Genomic DNA, 21,304 nt, shown 5'->3' with positions numbered 1-21,304 from the left:
CAAGTGCTTGTCAGTGAGAGGGACGATCGTCCATGAGTAGTTCTCACAAGGGGAACTGGTGAGACATCCCTCATAATCTCAAGCTTTTGGATGCTTTGGTGGCACTGTGAGGAGAGGCTTAGGAGGTGTGGCTGTCCTGAAGGAAGTGTGTCACAGGGGTGGGGTGGGGGGCTTTGAGGTTTCAATGGCTCTCACCATTCCCTGGTCTTCCTGCTTGTGGATTAAGACATGAGGTCTCAATGCTACTCCAGCCACCAGGCCTGCTTGCTGCCAAGCTTCCCTCTGTAATGGTGATGTTCTCTTATTCCTCTAACTGTGAGGCCAAATGAATCATTTCTTTTATAAGTTAACTTGGTCATGGTGTTCTATCTCAGCTACAGAAACGTAATTAATGTAAGTTCTATTATTGTTATATGTATTATTATTAATATACGTAATTAATAGTGTGAGTGTGTGCTGCCGTAATGTCAGACAGTATCCTGGTATTTAAGTCACTGCCTTATTCCTTAAGTCTCTCGCTGAATTTGGATCTAGGCTTGAAGTCAGCAAACCCTAGTGATTCTTCTGTTCCTACCTTCCAAAGCCCTGGGGTTATAGGTGGACATGGCCATGCCTGGCTTCTTAAGTGGGTGCTGGAAGATTTGAACCTGGGTCCCTATACTCGCACAGAAAGGTGTCTTCTTACTCACTGTGCCATCTCTCTGGCTCCTGAGCTATTTGAGTTGTAACCAATGGAGGAGCCTGGGTGAAGGGAAGGATGCAGGAGTTTCTGGGCTGCCTCTGGGACTTTTTACAGACCTACAATTATTTCAAAATTTAAAAAAGCTTTTAAAAAGTGAGCAACAGCACCAGACTTTAGAGCAAACAAGCAGCTATGCAGGAGATTGAAAGATACAAATAAAATAACTGCAACATGGCCAGATATTCCATGCTACGAGAAGCTCCACATGGTAAGGTGGTCTCTAATCGCCCTGCGGTGGGCAGCTGGAGGAGGAGTCCCCAAACGGAAAGTGAGTTTAGCTGAAAGAACAAACGCCTCCTGAGAACATGCTGGCCCTCAGATTACCAAGAAAAAACCATTTACTGTTACTATTTTGGTAGAGCTTGAGTAAAGCTTAAGTTTTGGAAGCTCCAGTTTTTTTCTTAGCCATGATTAATCATATACAATAATGGATTTCATTGTGAATTTTTTCAGACATTTAGATGTTCCCTCCTTTAAAATCTGCAAAAAACACCATGACACAGAGTTAGGTTCATTGTAGAGAAGAATCTATATTCATTTAGAAATGGGGTGTGGGGGTGCTGACAACCTTTCCCCTTCCCCTTCCGTCTAGGTTTTTTGGATCCAACAATTAACCCTGATTTAGGTGGGCTTCTGGCTCTACCTGGCTCTTTGCTAGGTTCTCCTTCTGCTGGATCCTAGCAGGTAATTTTTAAGGCTGAGATTGCCTGACTTAAATGGAGTCTCGTCATGGAAAGATGTTACTTTGAGCAACATTTTCTATAAAACTCAAAAGACCTGTTTGTATGTCTGCATTTGGAAAATACTCCAGGACCAAACTGAATATTGGGCCTTAGGGGAGAAAGCACTTGGCTTCAGCACACCAGGCTGGGAAAGGGCCACCCGGGCAGCATGCCCCTACCTCCGGAGCGATGTAGTCAGGGGTCCCACAGAAAGTATTCGTCTTCGCATCTCCTAGCATGTTCTCTTTGCACATCCCAAAGTCTGCTATTTTGATATGTCCATCTCTGTCTAACAGGATATTATCGAGCTTCAGGTCCCTGAAAAACAAAGGCAAAGTGAAATCTCACTTGAATTAACACAGTTTTGTTAAAGTGAAATTCTCACGGGGGTATGATAGCTGTGCCACCACAGCTGGAAGGGTGAGCATGAGTGGAAAGGTTCGCGGCTGCCCAGTCCCCTGGACCATTGCACAGTTGCTCTCTGTTGCTCATCACCTGCTGTCATTAGCCCCACCTCCTCCTATCAGTGGCTCATGTTAGAGCTTCTCTTGAGGTACTTGCTGCCCTGCGTATCTGGTTTGGGTCAGATACTGAAACCAATTCTCTTTTCTTCCATACCATTCTGAATACTTGTTCTAACATAGGGGCTCTGTCCATATTCTCTATGTGGATATCTCAGCAGGAAAGTGGGTACATGGATGTCCCAGCAAAAGACTCAGTATATCAATGTCCCGTATCACTGCCTCAGTGGCTGTTCTGACTACAGTATAGCACACACTAAGCACTCAATAGTATTCATGGAGTCAATTAATAACCGACCGATGGCTATTAGCTGTGAAGCACACTGAGTAACTGCTCTAACTGCTAGCTCCAGTTCTCGTGAGAATAAGTTCACTAGAGAAACACAGTGGGATCCAGCTAAGCTTCTGCAGCTGAGATGTAGGCAGAGGCCCCTGAGGTTGATGTCTTCCATTTGGGCCAGGCTAGTCGTCTCTACTACCCACATGTCACCAATAGTTTCGGTGTGACTGGAAATCCCTAGACATGGTTCAGATTCATGAGCCTGTCTATTTCTCTCTGTTCCTACCCACACTTTCAAGGTTGAGACACAAGATGCTGGGCAAGTGTAATTCTTCTCATTGGAGAATGCTTGTCTTCTGCCTCCCCATCTTCCATCAGAGCTAAATGCACTGCATACCAATTTTATCCTATTCAGTTCAGTTACGGGCTAATCTAAATGCATATGCTAACAATTTGGGTTTGTTTAGCTAATCCGTATGATAAGCCATATTCATGTTGTTTTAAGGTTGTCATTTATAGGTATGTTATATAGTTCTAAAGTTTAGTTGAAGATGATGGGAGCCATGTCTAGGGAGTGAGCATCTGGCTGTGAGGCTGTAGCAGAGACTGGAAGAACAGCAGACACAGTATCCAACACTTGCCCTGGATTCTTCTGCTTGTACATACATTTATCTCATCATTGGATCCTTACAGTAGGCCTTTGATATCAAATTATTATTACTACTGTGTCATATAGGTGTGAGTGTATGTGGTGTATGCAGTGTGGTGTGCTGGCACACGTGAGTGTGGTGCTCACCCTTGCATGTGATGTGTGGAGGAGAGAGGAAGACAGAAGATAGCCTGTTTTATCTCTTTTCACCTTTTCCCTTCAGACAGGGTTTCTTACCGGACTTACCAGCAAGTCCCAGTGATCCTGTCTCCTCTACCTCCATCACTGGGATTGCAAACGCAGGCTCTTATACTTGGCTGTTTTGTGGAGGTGTTGGGGATTTGAACCCAGGCTTGTGAGCTTGAGAGGAAGGCAGTCCCTCTACCCTGTGAGCCAATTCCTCAACCCCATCAAGTTATGATCGATGTATTTTTTTTTTCAGTTAAGACAAAAGTTCCTCACAGATGATGCCTGCTTATCCAGACCACATAGCCAGTCAGTGGCCTGGGGTGCAAACCTAGTCTTCTCTCTTATTGCTTTTTATACAGAGACCACCTGGTCTTTCTCACCAAACTGGTCTCATGAAATTAGACAAGGATGTACTTTAACTGATCTAAAAATAAATGTTCTCTGTGCCTCTGGCTGGGAAAAAATGAGCTTCATGTCAAATTTCCAGTCCACTTTTTTTTTTTAAAGCAGTGCAGATGTCTTTGGGACTGTGGGAGAGAGGGTCTGAGAGATCTATGTTGGAATTGAAAGGTCCAGAAAGGTTTTTTATTTTCTTTCAAAGCTAGATCTCCATGGACGTAAAGAATGAAGGCAGGAGACTAGCCAGGTTTTCTGGAGCCAACTAGAGATGCTTTAGAACCCAAAAATCTAGAACATTGGGAGGCAAGTCATTCAACTTCCTCGTCACTGTGGGACATTAGGACTCAAGGGGAGCACTTTAGATAGGACTCAAGGGGAGCACTTTAGATAGGACTCAAGGGGAGCACTTTAGATAGGACTCAAGGGGAGCACTTTAGAGTCCAGGGCTACTGTTTATCTCTGTGATTCTTTTGCATCAAGTGTAATGGAAAAGTAAGTGGATCCCTTTGGCATAGGGTCTTCTATTCAGAAGCCAAGTCACAGGTGGTTTCATGGTGGACCTTCTCAGCCACGTTCCTTGCCCTTGCTGAGCCTCATTTCTAACCAATAACCAAAGCCCTGATGTCCCCTTCTCATCTCTTGTGGGGTCCACTGAGGTGGGCCATGTGAAAGCAGCTGGAAGTGGCCTCGGATATGAGGTGAGGTCCAGATCATTCCTAAGGACAGTCAACTCCTCTTCAGCTCAGATGTCCTCAGAGCTGAGAGCATCTTTTCTTTTTGTGTCTGTGTATTTTCTGAGTCCTTGATTTTATGTTACATTCAAACTAGGACTGATAGCATCTTTTAAGATGCTGCTGTTTCCATTAGAGGCCCTGCTAGATGGTGCTGAAAGATGAACATCTGCCTGCTTCTCCCTGTCTCCTCTCATCATTCAGTTCTGTGATGTTCAGCGGGCTCTGGGCCAGTTCATTTAGCTTTGCTCCACAGGAGGTGGTAAATGGCTCTAAGAGCTAACTGGCCCTTTTCCTTGTGTGTGTGTATGGTGGTGGTGGGGTAAGTATGTGGAGGGTAAGGGGACTTCTCTGCAGGTCTCTCTCTCTATTTGAAAATAATCTTCCCCATAAAAATCCTACCAGAAGATAAGACGTTTTTGTTGTTGGGGTGCTGTCAGTTCTGACAAGGTCTTTCCTTCCCTCTCCTTTTAAAACTGGAATCATATTTATTTGTAAGTTTTATAATGCACTGACTCTTTTAATGTAATTCTAAAAAAAAAAATCTAAAACTGACTTTACTTATATATCTTGGAGTTGGGAATTCTACATATTTTCTGTCCATCATGATCTTCTACCAGGCACTATAGATTAGTGGACATTCATTAGTTCATGATACTGGCTGCAGATGGTGCCTACTCCACTACATATATGTTCATATTCACACACACACACACACACACACACACACTTAAAAAGGAAGTGTATACTTAAAAAATGTACTTCAGGAGACTGGCTTCCCAAAACATGCTTCTGGATCAGAAGTTTTGACATGCTGCACAGAGAGAGCATCCTCACCAGGACACATCTGGAAATGGATACTTATTTCTCATTATGTGATTGGTTGGTTATATTTTCAGATACTAGGACCATACTCCATAAACACCAAAGCTTCAGTATCGACCAAGGCTCTATACTGCCTACTGTCTGAAAACAGCCATGCACAAGACAATGGAACTTCTAATGGTGACTCCAGGTGATGACTGTCCAAGAACAGGCCCTCGCTGGTTTCTGGCTGTTTAGCCAGCTCCTTCCCAGACCCTTTTCCTCCCTGTCCCCATGCCTCATTCATCTCTTGTGAGTCTGGAAAGCAGACATCTACCTTTTGAGGTTTTTATGTTAAATATGGGTCATCTGTGTATGGGGAAGTGAGGACTGCAATGTAGTAGCATTCCTCTGAGAGCTCTGAGAGTAGAGAGCAAAATAATACTGTGCAGGGGAGAAGGTTTGAATGCATGAAAGAGGGCAGTGGAGTGGTCCGTGTCCTTCTGTGGGCTTCAGCTGTGAGTTTTTGTAGATGTTATGTGAACCTTCCAGAAAGAGCTTCCTTCTCTCACCCAGGAGGAAGCATTGCATAAGTATGTCGAGGGGACCCAAAGTGGACTCAAGAGGTACAAAAGGGACAAATGATGACGAAAGCAGAATAATGCTGTCAGAGATGAATAGTGGCTGGAGGAGGAGAGGGAAAGCCACAGGAAGGACAAGAGTCAGGGCGGGAAGAAAGGAGGATGTGAGCCCAGACCCTTCTGGTTTCCGTGAGTAGATGTCACGGTGGGAAGGGTTCTGGGTGGAGACTTTTCTCCCCAGACATTTTCACACCCTTCAACTGCAGTGCTTAAATTAACTGGGTCGTGAAGCGAAGTCAGAGAGAGCATGGTTTACCTATAGACAATTCCTTTGGAATGAAGGAACTGTAGACCCAGGATGATCTCAGCAGCATAAAACCTGTAAGAAAGACAGCCAAGACACAGCATGAGGAACAGCAGAGCAAAACCCCCCAAGCCTTGTGATGGTTGACGTGTATTCAACTAAATGGCACATGCACACTTCGGCTTAATTCCAGTGAAGACAAAGACTCGGGCAGCCCAGAGAGCGTAAAGTAAGAGCTGGTCTCTTCAGTTAACACCTTCTGAGCTGTTTGCTCGTCTTTGAAGGCAGAACGCCCATATTATCATAAGACCCATAACGCCCATATTATCATAAGACCCACGCAAACCTGAAATGTAGTAAATAGCACAATGCCAGAGGAAAACAACTTCCTCTTTCATTTTAAATTCTGCCTGGAGCCCAAAGCCCTGTATGCCAGGCCATTCCCAACATATCTGGCTAGAATGTTTTCATATTAATGACGTTAAGCATGGGCCTGAGAGGTGAGAAAAGGATATTAGAAGATAGACGATGATAAGCCGGCCCTCATCTTCAGTGGTGACAGGTCTAAAGGAAATGAGTTAATGTCTCTCCAGTGGGATTAAGTCAGAAGGGCAGAGTTTCCTGGAAGTGAAATATGCTGGAATCCAGGACAAATGTAACTCCCAGAAAACACCAAGGACACAACAGGCAGGGAGCAGATGTTCAAGTTAGCTTCATGCACTAGAACCGTCAGGGACAGAGTGGTTCATTTCTAATACACACGTAAACACAGACACACACACACACACATACACAGATAGACACACATTCAGACACACACATAGATACACACACAGACACACACAGATACACAGAGATATACACAGATATACAGAGATAGATACACACAAAGATAGACACACACACAGAGACACACACAGACACACAGAGATACACACAGATACACAGAGATAGATACACACACAGATAGACACACACAGACACACACAGATACACAGAGATACACACAGATACACAGAGATAGATACACACACAGATAGACACACACAGACACACACACACACACACACTCATGTGCAGTGTGCAATGCCTAGTGATTTCTGTGCAATGATGCAGAAACCTAGCAAAGGCAATCTCAGGGGCTTGGCTGAAGGTGCCAGGAGACAACGGGAAGGGCCAGTACCCCTTCTAGAGCTGATAAAACAGCCACATTGCTGCACATTTGCAGCAGCTAGTGGACCAAGTTCATCTTTTAGTCCAGTTCAACCTAAATCACACAAAGTGCTTACAAAGAGTTACACGATAAATGGATGAGCATCAAGGGGGGAAAAAGCTAGTATACAGTTATCTTTGAAAACAACATTCTTTCTTTCCTTCCTTCCTTTCTTCCTTCCTTCCTCCCCCTTCCTTCCCTTCCCTTCCTCCCACCCTCCCTCCCCTCCCCCCTTTCTCTCTCTCTCTCTCTGTCTCTCTCTCTCTGTCTCTGTCTCTGTCTCTCTCTCTCTCTCTCTCTCTCTCTCTCTCTCTCTCTCTCTTCCTTTCTTTCTTTCTTGTGTATCATGATGCATTTGAGGAGATCAGAGGATAACCTATGGGAGTCGGGGATGGGACTCAGTTCCTGAGGCATTCTTACTGAGCTATCTTGCCAGCCTTAGCTATCATTTGTAAATTACTCTAATTCCCATGCTTCATTTTACTTGGATGTCACTGTGGGTTGGTCAGGAGGGAAGCAGGACCCATGGCTAAAGGGAAGAACAACACCTGGAGGTGAGCTATGGGGCCCAGCCATGGTCGTACCAGGGAAACAGCTGGCTCTGTTTCTCTTGCATCTCTGGTTACTTGATGCTAGAGAAGGTGAGGATTTATTCTCAAATATGGAAAGTGCTGATTGTGTTATAACTTTGCACTGAGCTTCCCCATGGCAGGTTGCAGCTCAGTTCCACCCTCAGGGCCACCCGGAATATCTGCGTTCCTTTTCACTGCTCTTTCCAAAGGATACATAGTTGCATCTGTGCTCAATGAGTTACAGCTTGATGGACTGGAGGGGCTTCCTATGAAGTCATTTGTAGCACATGAAACAAGGGGTGGATTTCATTTTCACAAAATGGAAAATTCTTGGCTTATTTGACACTATTCCCAAATGTTTATCTTGTTAAAATGTTTATCTTCTGCATGCCAAAAAAGAAAGTAATAAAAATAACACCAGGAGGCTAAGAGTGTGGCTGTGTGGTTAAGAGTACTTCCAGAGGACCCAGGTTCAAATCCCAGCATCCATGTCAGTTTGGTTCACGATTTTCTGTATCTCTAGTTCCAGGGGACCAGACACCTTCTTCTGGATTCTGAGGGTACTGCAGGCACATGTGCACATACACACATTCAAGCACACACAAAAATTATTAAAAGTAAGTAAAAATGAGAAAAACCTTCTCTAAGTGCTGGGTGCATATAAAGCAAAGAATACAGAATGTTCCAAATCCCAAGTGGGGCACTCACGTGGCTCTCGAAAGATCAAATTTGTGGCAACTTTGGATATGGTACATTAAGTCTCCCCCATTGAGATACTCCATCACGAAAAAGAGATTTTCCTAAGGGAAAAAAGAACCATTATCAATTTTTTTTTTATCACAGAAAGAAAAGAAGAAGAAAAGAAAGTTGACTTTGTGAAGAGATTAAATAATTTTAGAGGAAACACTTCTATCATTAAGTTTCTAATGAAAAGATTGTTAAAATACTTGAGCTGAATTATATTTTTGAACCCCAGGGCATATGGGGAACCCTAGTGAGAGGCTGGGTAGCATACTAAGGGCCTGGTGTGCTGTGTTCCAGCTGATGGGCTGGGTTTTACTGCTGATCAGTGGACAGTATGGAGCACTTAGCAGTGTTACACTTGCTTGAATAGACAATGCATAAGATGGTGTCGGCTTCTCTTCCAGGAGTAGGTCATGGGGTCCCTCCATGTTATATGATGTTCAGCCAACAATCACTGAGTATGTCCTAAGGGTGACAGCCCAGGACTTCCAACAAAGAGTCCTCAGCCTTGTCAACAAGTTTGCATAGAATCCTCATGGCCATGCATCACTCGTGGCAAAGGCGGCCATAGTTTTTGAGCATGTACCTCCTGGCATAGGATACTCTGCCTGGCATTTTAAATACAACAGTCACGAGAAGTAATCAACAGAAAGCCTGGGTAATTCTCAGGTCATGGTGACAGTATCTCATATCCCAACTAGTTCATGTTCCACCAACAATGTGAGATACCACTTCTTCAAGAAAAATAGTCACAGCTCTCTGAATGCCCTGAATACTTAAGAGTTTTTAAGAGTCACAGAGTTACTAACCCATGAAGTGTGGAGACAGTGAGTTTGTGCACGAATTTGCACTTAACCACATCTGAGTGACATTTTAAAAAAGAGAATTAACTCTATGTCTGGAGCTGAGACTAATCAGGGTGTCGAGGCAAACAAGGTAATGGTTCAAAGTGTGACATGGTGGCCTCATGGTGACATTCAGCTCCCCAGAACAAGCAAAGCTAAATATCATGGCAATTATCTTGATAACTCAAGTAAAGCTAAGTATCTACCTGCTTCTTCCAAAGTTGACACAGATGTAATTTCTAGATTCAACTATGCATGCACACGTGTTTGTGTGTGTGTGGGCACACATACACACACACACACACACACACACACACACAAACTTTCTTGGTGCATAAAACAGAATTGTCAACTGAACCATTGTAATTTATCCCTGACATTTCAAACATGACTTAAGAATGGCCATTTCTCTTATCTGGAGGCTCCTATATTTGCCTGGTACTTCTCCTCCCCCACTTTTCTTGACTAATGTTTGAATAGTTTCCAACCTTTAGCAGTAGAGTTCACTCAAAACTCTACTGGCATTGAATAAGATACAACACTGCCATCTTCCTTTCCTATGGATGATTAAAACTACATGATGGGGGATGTGACTTAGTTGGTAAAATCCTTGCTTTGCAAGCACACAGACCTCAGTTCAAATGGCAACACCTATATAAAAGATCCAGCCGTGGTGGGGTATGTGTCATGACAGTACTGCTTATTTGGTGAGCCCCAGGTCCTAGTGCTAGACCTATCTCCAAAAGCAAAGTAGACAGATCCTGAGGAATGACACAGGAGTGACTCCTAGCTTCCACAGGGATGTGCACACATATGCACTTGTACACTCACACATTCACAACCACCACACATAAAGCAATTGGTAAAACCATCTGTAAAAATACCAAGGAGATGGTTCGTTTGTATTGTCAGGATATAGATGGGGCTCTGCAGTGTTTTTCTTGGATTTCACAGTTGAGACATAGTTATACAGTGTCACAATTTATCTACTTCAGGCTTGGAAACAGTGGATAAGAGAAACTAGAGGAAAAAATGTAACTCCATCCTGTTGGGGTAACATTTTTGTACATTGTGTGTCTTTCTATTATTCAATTATTGATTGCTGGACCAGCAGAGAGCTGGCTACTGGGGGGATTTTGGTATTGCTATTCATATGGCTTATCACCTGCCTCAGTATTTTATAAACATACACCTTACTCAGTTGCTGATAGGTTTAATAAAGAGTTGCTGGCCAATGGCTAGGCAGAAGAGGGAAGGCAGGACTTCCGGTCTGAGGGAGGGTCTCTGGGAGAAGAAGCAGAAGCAGGAAGATTTGCCTGTGGGACACAGAAGTGGTTGGATATATTGGGACTGAGAGAGAGGTAAAGAATTAGCCACATGGTGGGTTCTGAGCTAGGATGATAGGATTAAGCTTGGTGAGCTAGCTGGAAGGTAGCCTAATCTGAGGTCTAAGCAATAATAACAATTACTAAGTCCTTGTGTCATTATTTACACTTCTGGTGGGTGCAGAAAGTCCCGCCCTACCATCCCACAGATTCCACACATTATTCTTATAACAGGGGCTCTGTGAAAGTTGGGGGTCTAAAGAAGGGCCCATCACTGTCTTCTTGGATCACTCAGCCTGGCTCAGTCTGGACCTTCCCAGTTGGCAAGGCTTTCTGTAGCAACCCTGAAGGTGTCCAGGTAAGCTAGACCTGACTTGCCTTGAGCAAACCCTGCATTGTTCCTCTGGTCTGTCTCTGGGTGTCAAGGACTGGGGTTTCTTATGGGGTCCTTTGTTCCGTGGGCCGATGGGTTCTGGCCAGGTGTGCACGGGATTCGGCTTTGACAAACAGACCAGACACGAATGGTGTAAGGTCTGAGTGTATTTCTCAAAAAAATGACATGAGGCTTTTACAATCATTGCAAAAGAGAGATGAAAAATCTGGCAGCTCAGTAGTCGAGGTGCATCTGAGGCCATCTAAAACACACTGGGTCTAAAACAGCAGCCATCTCCTCTAGACTGGTGCAGCACCCCAAGACTCCAAGCACGCTCGGGCCACATGGGCTGGGCAGGAGGGTAAAGGCTCGAATCTGGAATCTTCAATGCTGAATGTGCGAATCTCGAATGCTCAATCTCTTGAATCTCAACTGGTGCTGCACCCCCCCAGGCCCAAGCGCTCTGGGCCCCGGGGGGGGGGGGGCTACGGACTTCTACCTACGCTCTGGTTCTAGTCTGAGTGCAAGCGAGTCTGAATGCTGAATGCAGACTGCCTGCTGCTGAATCTAGAATGCTCAATGCTGTAGACTGTCTCTCTCTCTCTCTCTCTCTCTCTCACACACACACACACACACACTCTCAGATTAAGGTCCCGCCCATCTTAGGTAAAATGCTCACTATGTTAATCTTTTGGGGAAGTAGAGACAGTCTCATGCTAATTCCTAGGAGTGGTTCAGCTGTAGTACATGACTGAGAATGAGGATTTTACTTGACCTTGTCCTGGGATAAGTCTCTCATTCTGTGAGCTTCAGTGCCCTACCCACAATGTTGGAGGCAATTAGTTAGAATGACTTAACATTCCAAGCCATGGTTTGACTAGGACGTTGGAAGATTGGTGAAGGTCAGAGAACAATGTCCGAATTTTCTTTTTCTAGCTGTAAAGAAATATCTTGGTGGGCCACTAGCACACAAGTACGAGGACATATCTAGGCTACCTCTGAGTTTGGGGTGCCAGGCGACAATGCGGAGGCAAGAGACTGACTTTCCTTGAAGTTTACGCCTCAAATACCGCCATCACGCAAAGTGTGCGTGGCATCTGGGCCTTTTCTTTTTTGACATCGAGTTTTGCTATTCGATTGACAGCCTACTACAAACAATCGTGAGTTTCCCCAGTACCACCAGATCCCTGAAGAACCAGATCTGAGAAAGGATCAACTACACCAGTTGGGTCAAGGCCTCTGGGCCATGTGCTTCTGACTTTGTTCTATAAGCTACTACTGAAAGCCGAACACTGAATCCCAGTGTAGTGACACATACCTGTAATTCCAGCACTTGGGAGGCTGAGGCAGGGGGCCACAGAAAAAAGCCTGGGTTACAGAGTGAATTCAAAGCCAGTAAGAAATACACTAGAATCACATGGGGTTTGGAGTTCAGGGATCCCATTTTTGAGCATAGATAGCTTTTTTAAAAAAAAGTTTAATTCCATGACTGAAATATACATATAGGGCTGGAGAGATGGCTCAGAGGTTAAGAGCACTGACTGCTCTCCCAGAGGTCCTAAGTTTATTTCCAGCAACCACATGATGGCTCACAACCATTTGTAATGGGACCTTAGGCCCTCTTCTGGTGTGTCTGAAGACAGTGACAGTGTATTCACATACATAAAATAAATAAATAAATAAATAAAATCTTAAAAAAAAAAAGAAATTACATACAAAATAGCTTTCATCAGGGGCCAGGGAAAGAGGGCTCAGAAAGTGACTTCTGACTGTTCTGGACCCCTTCGGAGTTGACATCAGAAGCTCTGCCAACTGGAAAAGTGCAGACTGAGGTAGACAGAGCCATCGAAGAGGAAGAGGCTCGGGATAACTGACAGAGCATGGGCTTTGTCATATCTTAGAACTGAGTTCGAATCACCTTTATTTACATGGGGAATTCACTAACCTCTCCCAGGCTTCACGTTGTTTCTGAAATCAGGGCTGTTAACCCTTGTACCTCATAGGATTGTTCTGAATATGAAATGAGAGGGTTATTTGTAGAAAGTGAACTTAAAGCTAGTACCTTAGATGTACCGAGTAACCGGTAGCTGTAGGCATTGTGAGTCACTAATGAGTGAGATTAGTTAATACTAACAAGCAAACATAGACAAATGCTTTTCAAAAAAGAGTGAACAGCCCTGCCTCGGCTCTTGAAAGAAAGAAGAAAACAGAATTGGGTTTTCATTTCCGAGGCTGCTCTCTTGGCTCTGTTCCCCAGCTGAGAGAAAACACAAAGGAGCTCTGTGAGACTGAATTTGGGCTGGGTTCACTTTACACGGCCCTGGCTCTACCTTAGCTGGTCCAAGGGGTGGGCAGGAGCGCAAGTTTTAATGGAATGGGAGATGAGATCTGAAGGGAACTTGTCTTGTGCTGCTTAGAATAAGCGATGGAGGTGGTAGGGAGATGCATTTTGATTGGTCATTTTACTTGGTTTCTAAAACATGTGTGTCTTGTTCTTTGAGACAAAAACCACTGTGGGGTGCTCAGGGGAAAACCAGGACAGACTGAAGCAAGGGACTTAATTGTGGTCCCTGGGGCTCGGCTCGATCTTAGCATTCAGAATCTATTTAAGTAGCAAGACGTCGCTTCTTGCCAAGAGGTCCTTTAAGAGTGAACTCTACATTAGAAAGGCATCTTGGGGCTGGCAAGATGGCTCATTCAGGAAAGGCACTTTCTGCCAAGACTGATGACCTGAGTTGGATCCCAGATTCCACTGATGCCCAAGGGCCATCTTGGGAACCTCTACACACACACACACACACACACAATGTAAATACTGTTAGTATCAGGTTGAACACTGATTGGCAATGAGCATTCCTGTGGGGCTTTCTACCAAAGCCTCGCTCCTCAGAATGCATTCCTTGAATGTCCTTCCATACCACACTGGTTTTAACATAGCAAGAAAATATCATGGTGACCTCATCTTTGTGTTTTACTTCCTTGGTGCACTGAAAATGCATTTATGGGCTGGGGACATGGATGCACAGCATGAAGACCTGAGAATGCATACAAAATCATATATGGCATGTATGTAATCTTAAAATAGATGAGAGACTTCCAACATGCTTGCAGGCCAGCTAGCCTGGGATATGCAGCCATGACAATGGGACCAACACTTGAGGTTATCTTCTGACCCCCATTCCACACATATGCCAAAAAAATATTAATTATACCCTTGAAAAATTATTGAAATATACATTTTGAGAACCCTTAAAAATTAGAAATAGCCTAGTGGTTTTGCCGAGAATTTTATGTGTCTCTGTGCAAAGGATCATATTAACCACAACTTCTACAAATCTCTTTCTCCTTAGCTGGAAAAAACCTGTGCTGTCACTGGTGTGTGTGTATGTATGTGGTCTAACATCCATATTTCTTTGTGTTCATTTTCTTTGTTATATCCATACAAAAATTTAGCTGTGAAAGAGCTTATTCATATAAAAATTTTAATAATTTCAGTAGCTTTCTGCCTTTCTCTGTCCCTTCAGAGTATGGGTTTACTATTCTGGCTTTTTTTTTTTTTTTAATAAAGTGGATTCTCAGGTCTTGAACTTGGGTCCTCATGCTTGTAAAGCAAATATTTTACCTGAGGCCCATTCTGAACTAACCCATTATCTTTAGGGTTTTCTTTTGTAACTTCCACTATTTTTTTATTATTCTGTTTTATTCCTTTTTTAAATTACATTGTCAGTACAGTGAGGGCTCCTTTGGTGTTAGAAGAGCTAAAGATTCCCTTAGCTGTGGACCGCCACAGTGAAGGCTTCTTTAAGCCTAGTTCCTCAAGGGGAGAGCCTGCAGAGCAAGGTTTTCTGTGAGAATTACAAGTGAGAACTGCCCCTTCTATGTTTGCAGCTCTGCGGTGTGAAAGGGGAGGGGCTTTGTGTTTCACTGCGGATCCCAGAGTCAGGGCTGCTCCAGCACACGCTGGAGAAGCCTGCTGTTGAGTGGCGTGATGTGGCCAGGTGAGGCTACGGTGTCGTGTTAACAACTCCATGATGTCTTCCGAGGTTCAGTCCAAAATTCTGGTGCACTTCTAAACCCTGTATTTGTTGATCAATCAACGTTTAGATGTTCTGGTATTGTAGGAGATTAGAGCGATTTAAGATTCCCTCATTGCTTCTTTGAAACAGGCCTTAGTATGTGGTCCAGGCTGCCTTACCACTCAATATCTTCCTGTACAGTTTCCCAGTGCTGGAATTACAGGACTCTGTTACCTCATCAGGCTTTTTCATTTTTAATTTATCCTACTACAAATGGAGATGTCCAATGAAACAAGGTTTGTTTTCTTTTTTTGTAAATATATACCATAAAAGATCCTACAGAAAGTCCTTTGTATAATTAAATATACAAAGGTGCAGTGTGTGTGTGTGTGTGTGTGTGTGTGTGTGTGTGTGTGTGTATGTGTGTGTGTGTGCGCCCATGCATGAATGTGCACATGCAAGGGGGGAAGAGAGGAAAACGGCTCTTTACAAACTAGCAAGCTCATTTATCTTGGCCTGTTTACATCTCTACTGTAAACTTTAATTAGTAGAATTCACAACCTTTGTAGATTTATTGGTGTGAGTCAGAAATAACTGGCCTGAATTTCTAGAGATTGGTACCTTGCAACGGGGACTTGGGCTCAGTTGTATTTACTGGCTTAATTGTCCCGTGGGGTCTTCTTTCGTTAACTAACCAATTATTTTCCTTTGCAATCAAAGTGCAACTAAATCTGCTTTCATGAATTTTAAAAGGGGTTTCCTTGGTGTGTTTAATCTCTGAGGAGAGGCACTTCAGCAACATCCTGGCTGTCTTGTGGTCTGACCTTCAGTGGGTTCCTGATTCCTCTGGGATCCTCCAATCCCTTGTTTATAAAATATGGACATTAATAATGCCTGCTTCATAAGCCTATGAAGAGTAAATGAGTAAGCTAGGAAGAGTAAATGAGCTCAAATACATAATGTGCCCAGAACATGGAGTGACACACTGTAAGCACTCTATACCTGTAGATGTCTTCATATTTATTATTACAGTTATTAAATATAATCCTCACATGTTCACATTGAGAATGAATGTCCCAGGAACAGGCTAGATTTTTACTATAGAAGCTAAGTTGTGTGACACAGCGGTGTGATGTGAAAATGTCTTATTTTCTTGACTATTTAAAAGTATTAAATTATCACTGATATAACTGCAAAAAACTGGGTGTAGCACACCTTGTAATCTCAGTACTCATGAGGCTAAACAAAGAGAACTGCCGTGACTTCAAGGCCTTAGCAATCAATGTCCGTATCCATGAAGAAGGTTCATCATGAAGCTGATTCATTGATAAATTCATGTAGCTATTGGTATTTCTGTCAGGGAAACAGACTTGGTACCTGAAGCCAGTAAGATGTGGTCTCTCGAATCTCATCTAAGTCAATGATCTTATTATATTGTAGGTGCTCAAAAGAAAACATGGCCTGATACAAAGTAGTAGAGTAATCTGTTCAGATTACGTCTGTAGAGATGTAAAATACTGTCTTTGAAAATTATTTGGAGGGCTGAGGATGAGGTAGAGTGTTTGCCTCTGGGGCATGAAGCCCTCACTTCAAGACAAGCGAGAATGAACTGGATGTGTGTTGACAAACACTTAAGATCACAGAACTCTGGAGATGGAGGCAGGAAAACCAGAAGTTCAAGTCATCCAAAGTGTTTGAGAGCAGCCTGGGCTACAGAAGAGTGTTGCACACATAACACCTGGGTGTAAAAATACTTTAAAATGGTTTTACATAAAAGTAAGACAAACACAACAGTTCTTCCAAAAAGAATAGGACCCAAAAGTACTAAGAGGATAAACATCATTAAAATGTAAATCTATATTTACAGTACAAAGGACAGAGGATGAAAGATCAATCAAAGCAGTGATCCAACAAAAACAATTGCATAAATATCATGGGACTCAGTTACTTTCATACATACTATTTACAGAATGTACAGGACCTCAGATTGTGGGAAAACTTGAGTATTTTCAAATGCAAGCTGATGCTTAAAGGAGGCAGGCATAGGGCATTCTGGGAACTTTCTAGCATCAGCCAAAAGGAGACTGTAACCATAGACGCAAACACTATTCTATGCACACTTGCTTGCATAGTGTGTTCTCCCTGCAACACTCACATTTTCCAAGTAAAGAAAGAATGGAAGAAACAGCCGGAGGAACGGTTGTCAAGTGCTTGGGATAAATGAGAATTTCACAGCATCAAAGAAATTAGCTGGCGATTTTACCAAAGCAGGAACAAGTAACTTTGAAAATGCACCAGAAACTTGGCAAGTGTCACATAAGTGATGTAAAGAATGCCAACTCTTTTGCCAGAACAACAAGGTGGCAACAAAAAGTAAGTCATTATAGATATTTCCCCCCAGGTATCATTTTCCTTCAAAGGCTAGGAAGCTCACATAATAATTTTTTTTGGTTTTGTCTTTTTACAAAATTTTATTTACTCTTTGATAATTAAAAATTATAGAAGGGGGATATAAGGTTGGGAGGGAGATGTTGGGGAGTCCTGGGGAGATCTGGAGGTGGGAGGGATGAATGCCTGCAATCAAGATGCAGGAAAATTTCAAAGAATAATGTGATAAAATTTACATATGAGATTTTCAATATCTAAAGAAGAAATGAAATCAGGACCAAAGCTCTGAGTAAAATAAGATCGTATTCTTTTCAGAGTATCACAAGTTAAGCATACATGACAATGTTCTACTTTCGAGATCATGGTCTAAGAAGGACATTGGAGAATAGATGATATCTATCCATTGGGATATAGCCCATGACAACCAGTGGACAGAGCTGGAAATTACACTCAGAAATCAGGACAGCGACTCTACACATCTAGCAGCAAATGAAACAGGCTGGTAGGTAGCCCAGTGGGTAGAGTGCTTGTGTAGTGTTCACAAAGCCCTGGATTCCATCTCTAATATCATATAAACCAGACATTCAGGAATTTAAGCACTTGGGAGGTAGAGGCAGGAGGACCAGAGGTTTCTTGGCCAATCTCAAGATTGAGGCCAGAGATATATACTTATACTAAGACCCTATCTAAAAACAAACCAAAATAAAAGCAAGCCAAACTATACAAATCCACAGAGATTTCTTAGTCCTGGCTGGCCTGAAGAACCTACATATTCACTTTTATTATGGTTGCATGCACTGATGGGAAGAAATAAGCCAGAGTTCCAGTAGGGTGCGAAAGTACCTGTGGGTTTAGACAGCAGGTGAAGGATGCTACGGCACGTCTAGTGCCCTGGTTTCTGTTGTTTGTTTTTTCACATGGTAAGGAATCCCTGCATATCTGTCATTAATTTTCCCATTATCCTCTATGACACCAGGCAAAACACTTCACCCAAACTCTCCAAGCATGCAAGTTTACCATAAATTGACTTTAAAACTACCAAACTTGATAAAGTCACTGCGAATCTACTTCCTGAATCACAGTTTTGTGACATCAGAGACAGAGGTGGTGGGCGCTACCTGATCAACATTCAAGTGAGTCACCATTTCTACAATAATCTATCCTGGCACTTAAGAGAGAAAGAGAGGCTCAAGGGTCAAGATCCACCGGCATTCATTCTGGCCTAGCACAGGGACAAGGATGTCATTTACACGTGACTCTGTATTACTTCTTTCTTTGCTATAGATCTGTGATGGTGGCCAGAGCTCCTGACTCAACCTGAGGATGTATAGATTGAAGTGTTCCCAACAGCTTCAGATGAGGCAGTGTTCGAGTAACAAGCTTGGGACTCAACAGTGCAATGTCAGATCTTGCTTTTAAATCGTGGACACATTTTGGGGGTGGGAGGCAAACTTTCCCTCTTACTTCATGTAATGATCTTGCTGTTTCTATGGTATTTCCCCAGAAAATATTTCAGTCATATCTATAAAGTGCTGTTTTTCTTCCTTGTGCATTTGGAGGCAAGGAGGTGAACCAAGGCCACCAAGCCATGTTAGGGACTTCTCAAAGGATGGTGTCTCCTGACTTGAAGCTGTAACGCGAAGTACAGTGCTATATGTTCTAAACTCAATTTTTTTCCATTTCACTTTTGTTTATTATTATTATTATTTCTTATGAAAGATGCATGAGTGTATGCCTTTGAAAATTAGCATTTACCTATTATATGGTGGTGGTGATGAGGGGGATGCATACTTCATAGAGAACTCTAACATTCACAGTGGCTGTTATGCAAATGCCCTCCTCGGAAGGTCTCAGAGCTGTGCTTGTAGGATTAAAGCAGTCTTCCAGGTTTGTGTTAACGTGTGTGTGTGTGTGTGTGTGTGTGTGTGTGTGTGTGTGTGTGTGTGTGTGTGTGTTTACAATGCCTGTGGAAGCCAGAAGGGGGTGCCAGATTGCCTGGAACTGGAGTTACAGACAGTGGTTAGCCACCAAATGCTGGCACTTGAACCTGTGTCCTCTGGAAAAGCAGCCAGAGCTCTTAACCACTGAGCCATCTTTCCAGCCTTGTAAACACTTAAAGTAGAATTGCGGAGTTCAACGTTGATGGGCCTTTCATTAATTAATGTCCCCTTTAATCATAGGAGACTCAAATGAGGGCAGATCATAATTCACTTTACTGTCTAATGAAAAATAGTTTACAAAAATTAAAAGCAGAGACCTCACTGTATCAGGTGCACAGGTGCACTTTTGGGGCCACACCCAGCTGTTTGAAATGCTTTTATGGGAGATAGAGCAAGGGCACTTGGAATGCTTGGCTTGTTATTTTAACCTGTGGCACCAGGTGTGGAACCTAGGGCTCCAAGCATGCCAGGCAGGCGCTCTACCTCTAAGCCACACTGCTAACTCTTTTTTCATTTCATTTTTATTTTTAGACACGGTCTCATAAAGTTGCCCAGGCTGGCCTTGAACTCATGTTCATGTTCAGATTGGCTTTGAACTTGGTGATTCTCCTGCTTTAGCTTCCTGAGTACTGAGGTTAAAAGGGCTGTGGCAGCCTGCTGCCTTCATGATACATTAAAATCAAGAAACTTGGGTCTGGGAAAGCATTCCATACATAAGCCTAGTAACTGAGTTAATGTCCAGAACCCATATTAAAAAAAAAAAAAAAAAGCCATGTGTAGTGAGCTGAAATCCCAGCATTTCCATGGTGAGATGGGAGGCACAGACAGAATTCCTGGAGTCTCACAAGAGTATGCAAAGGGTCAGTAGAGACGCTACCTCAGTGAGAGAAAGGCAAGCACCGACCTCTGACCTCCACATGCTCACTCTGGCATGTACGTGCCTCCAGTACAGAAAATGAAGTAACATTTAAACAAGACTTGTTCAAAATTAAAATCAAGGAGGCAGAATATTATTTTTCCAAATTAGGTAGATCTTTTTTACTTTCTTTACTACTAACTAATTTTTTAAAAATCAAAGACAGGTGAAGCCTGGTGAGGCAGTCCCAGGCAGTTTTCCAGTCTTGCTTCTTTTGAGGAAAAATGCAGAATGCACAGATCATGGTTCCCTGAGAAGCATTTGTGACTTAATTTTTAACAAGGGCTTTTGAAGGAAATCTGTGAGAAGATGGGTCTCAAAGTTCATGTTTAATTTATTCCAGTTGTTTTTAATTCACTTGTGGGTTGTGTGTGTAACATTTTCCATTTATTCTTAATACATTTGTGAGTGAGTTCCACTGATTTATGACAATTGTTCTTGAAGTGGTTTTTCTTACATATTTTCCCATCTTTTTGAAAAAGATTAATTTAAAAAATAAAATGTATGTGTATTGGTGTTTTGCCTTCATGCATGCCTGTGTGCCATGTGTGTGTTGTGTGTGTGTGTGCGCGCACACGCGCACACGCGCACACAGACATCATTCCCAGCAGAGGCCAGAGGAGGGTGACGGATCGCCTGGTATTGTTTCCTTATTATCCTGAACAAGGAGGCAAGGAAATGTCAGAGCCCTGCCAATAAAAGGCAGAACTGAGGCTAACCTTCTGCCTCCGAACCCACACACAACCTTGCCCTTTCACAGAGGCGTACGATTTCTTTCTTTCTTTCTTTCTTTCTTTCTTTCTTTCTTTCTTTCTTTCTTTCTTTCTTTCTTTCTTTCTTTCTTTCTTTTTGAGACAGGGTTTCCCTGTGTAGCTATGGCTGCCCTGGAACTTACTCTGTAGACCAGGCTGGCCTTGAACTCAGAAATCCACCTGCCTCTGTCTCCCAAGTGCTGGGATTATAGGCGTGCTCTACCATGGCCCGTAAAATTTGTGTGTGTCCATGTGCACATCACACACACAGAGAGAGAGAGAGAGAGAGAGAGAGAGA

General features: G+C 43.1%; 1 protein-coding gene across 4 annotated transcripts in view; it reads right to left on the bottom strand.

Moving 5' to 3' along the window:
* The window catches only part of Prkcq (protein kinase C theta), a 136,569-nt gene that overhangs the window by 16,261 nt on the left and 99,004 nt on the right, over window positions 1-21,304 (bottom strand). For 3 of the 4 annotated variants that reach the window (XR_004114877.1, XM_031357934.1, XM_031357937.1), the window contains 3 exons: window positions 8,416-8,507; window positions 5,935-5,997; window positions 1,644-1,782 (listed from right to left, as the gene is read on the bottom strand). Coding sequence is in view for 3 of the 4 variants with exons in the window: in XM_031357934.1 (XP_031213794.1) it covers window positions 1,644-1,782; window positions 5,935-5,997; window positions 8,416-8,507 (294 nt within the window). In the remaining variant the exon portion in view is untranslated. The remainder of the gene's footprint in view (window positions 1-1,643; window positions 1,783-5,934; window positions 5,998-8,415; window positions 8,508-21,304) is intronic. The other variant, XM_031357936.1, reaches the window with a different exon arrangement.

This window comes from Mastomys coucha, unplaced genomic scaffold (assembly GCF_008632895.1).
Source record: "Mastomys coucha isolate ucsf_1 unplaced genomic scaffold, UCSF_Mcou_1 pScaffold7, whole genome shotgun sequence".
Classification (NCBI taxonomy): Eukaryota; Metazoa; Chordata; class Mammalia; order Rodentia; family Muridae; genus Mastomys; species Mastomys coucha.
Note: the sequence above shows the minus strand (reverse complement) of the source record. Positions and strands in the feature narration are given on the sequence as shown.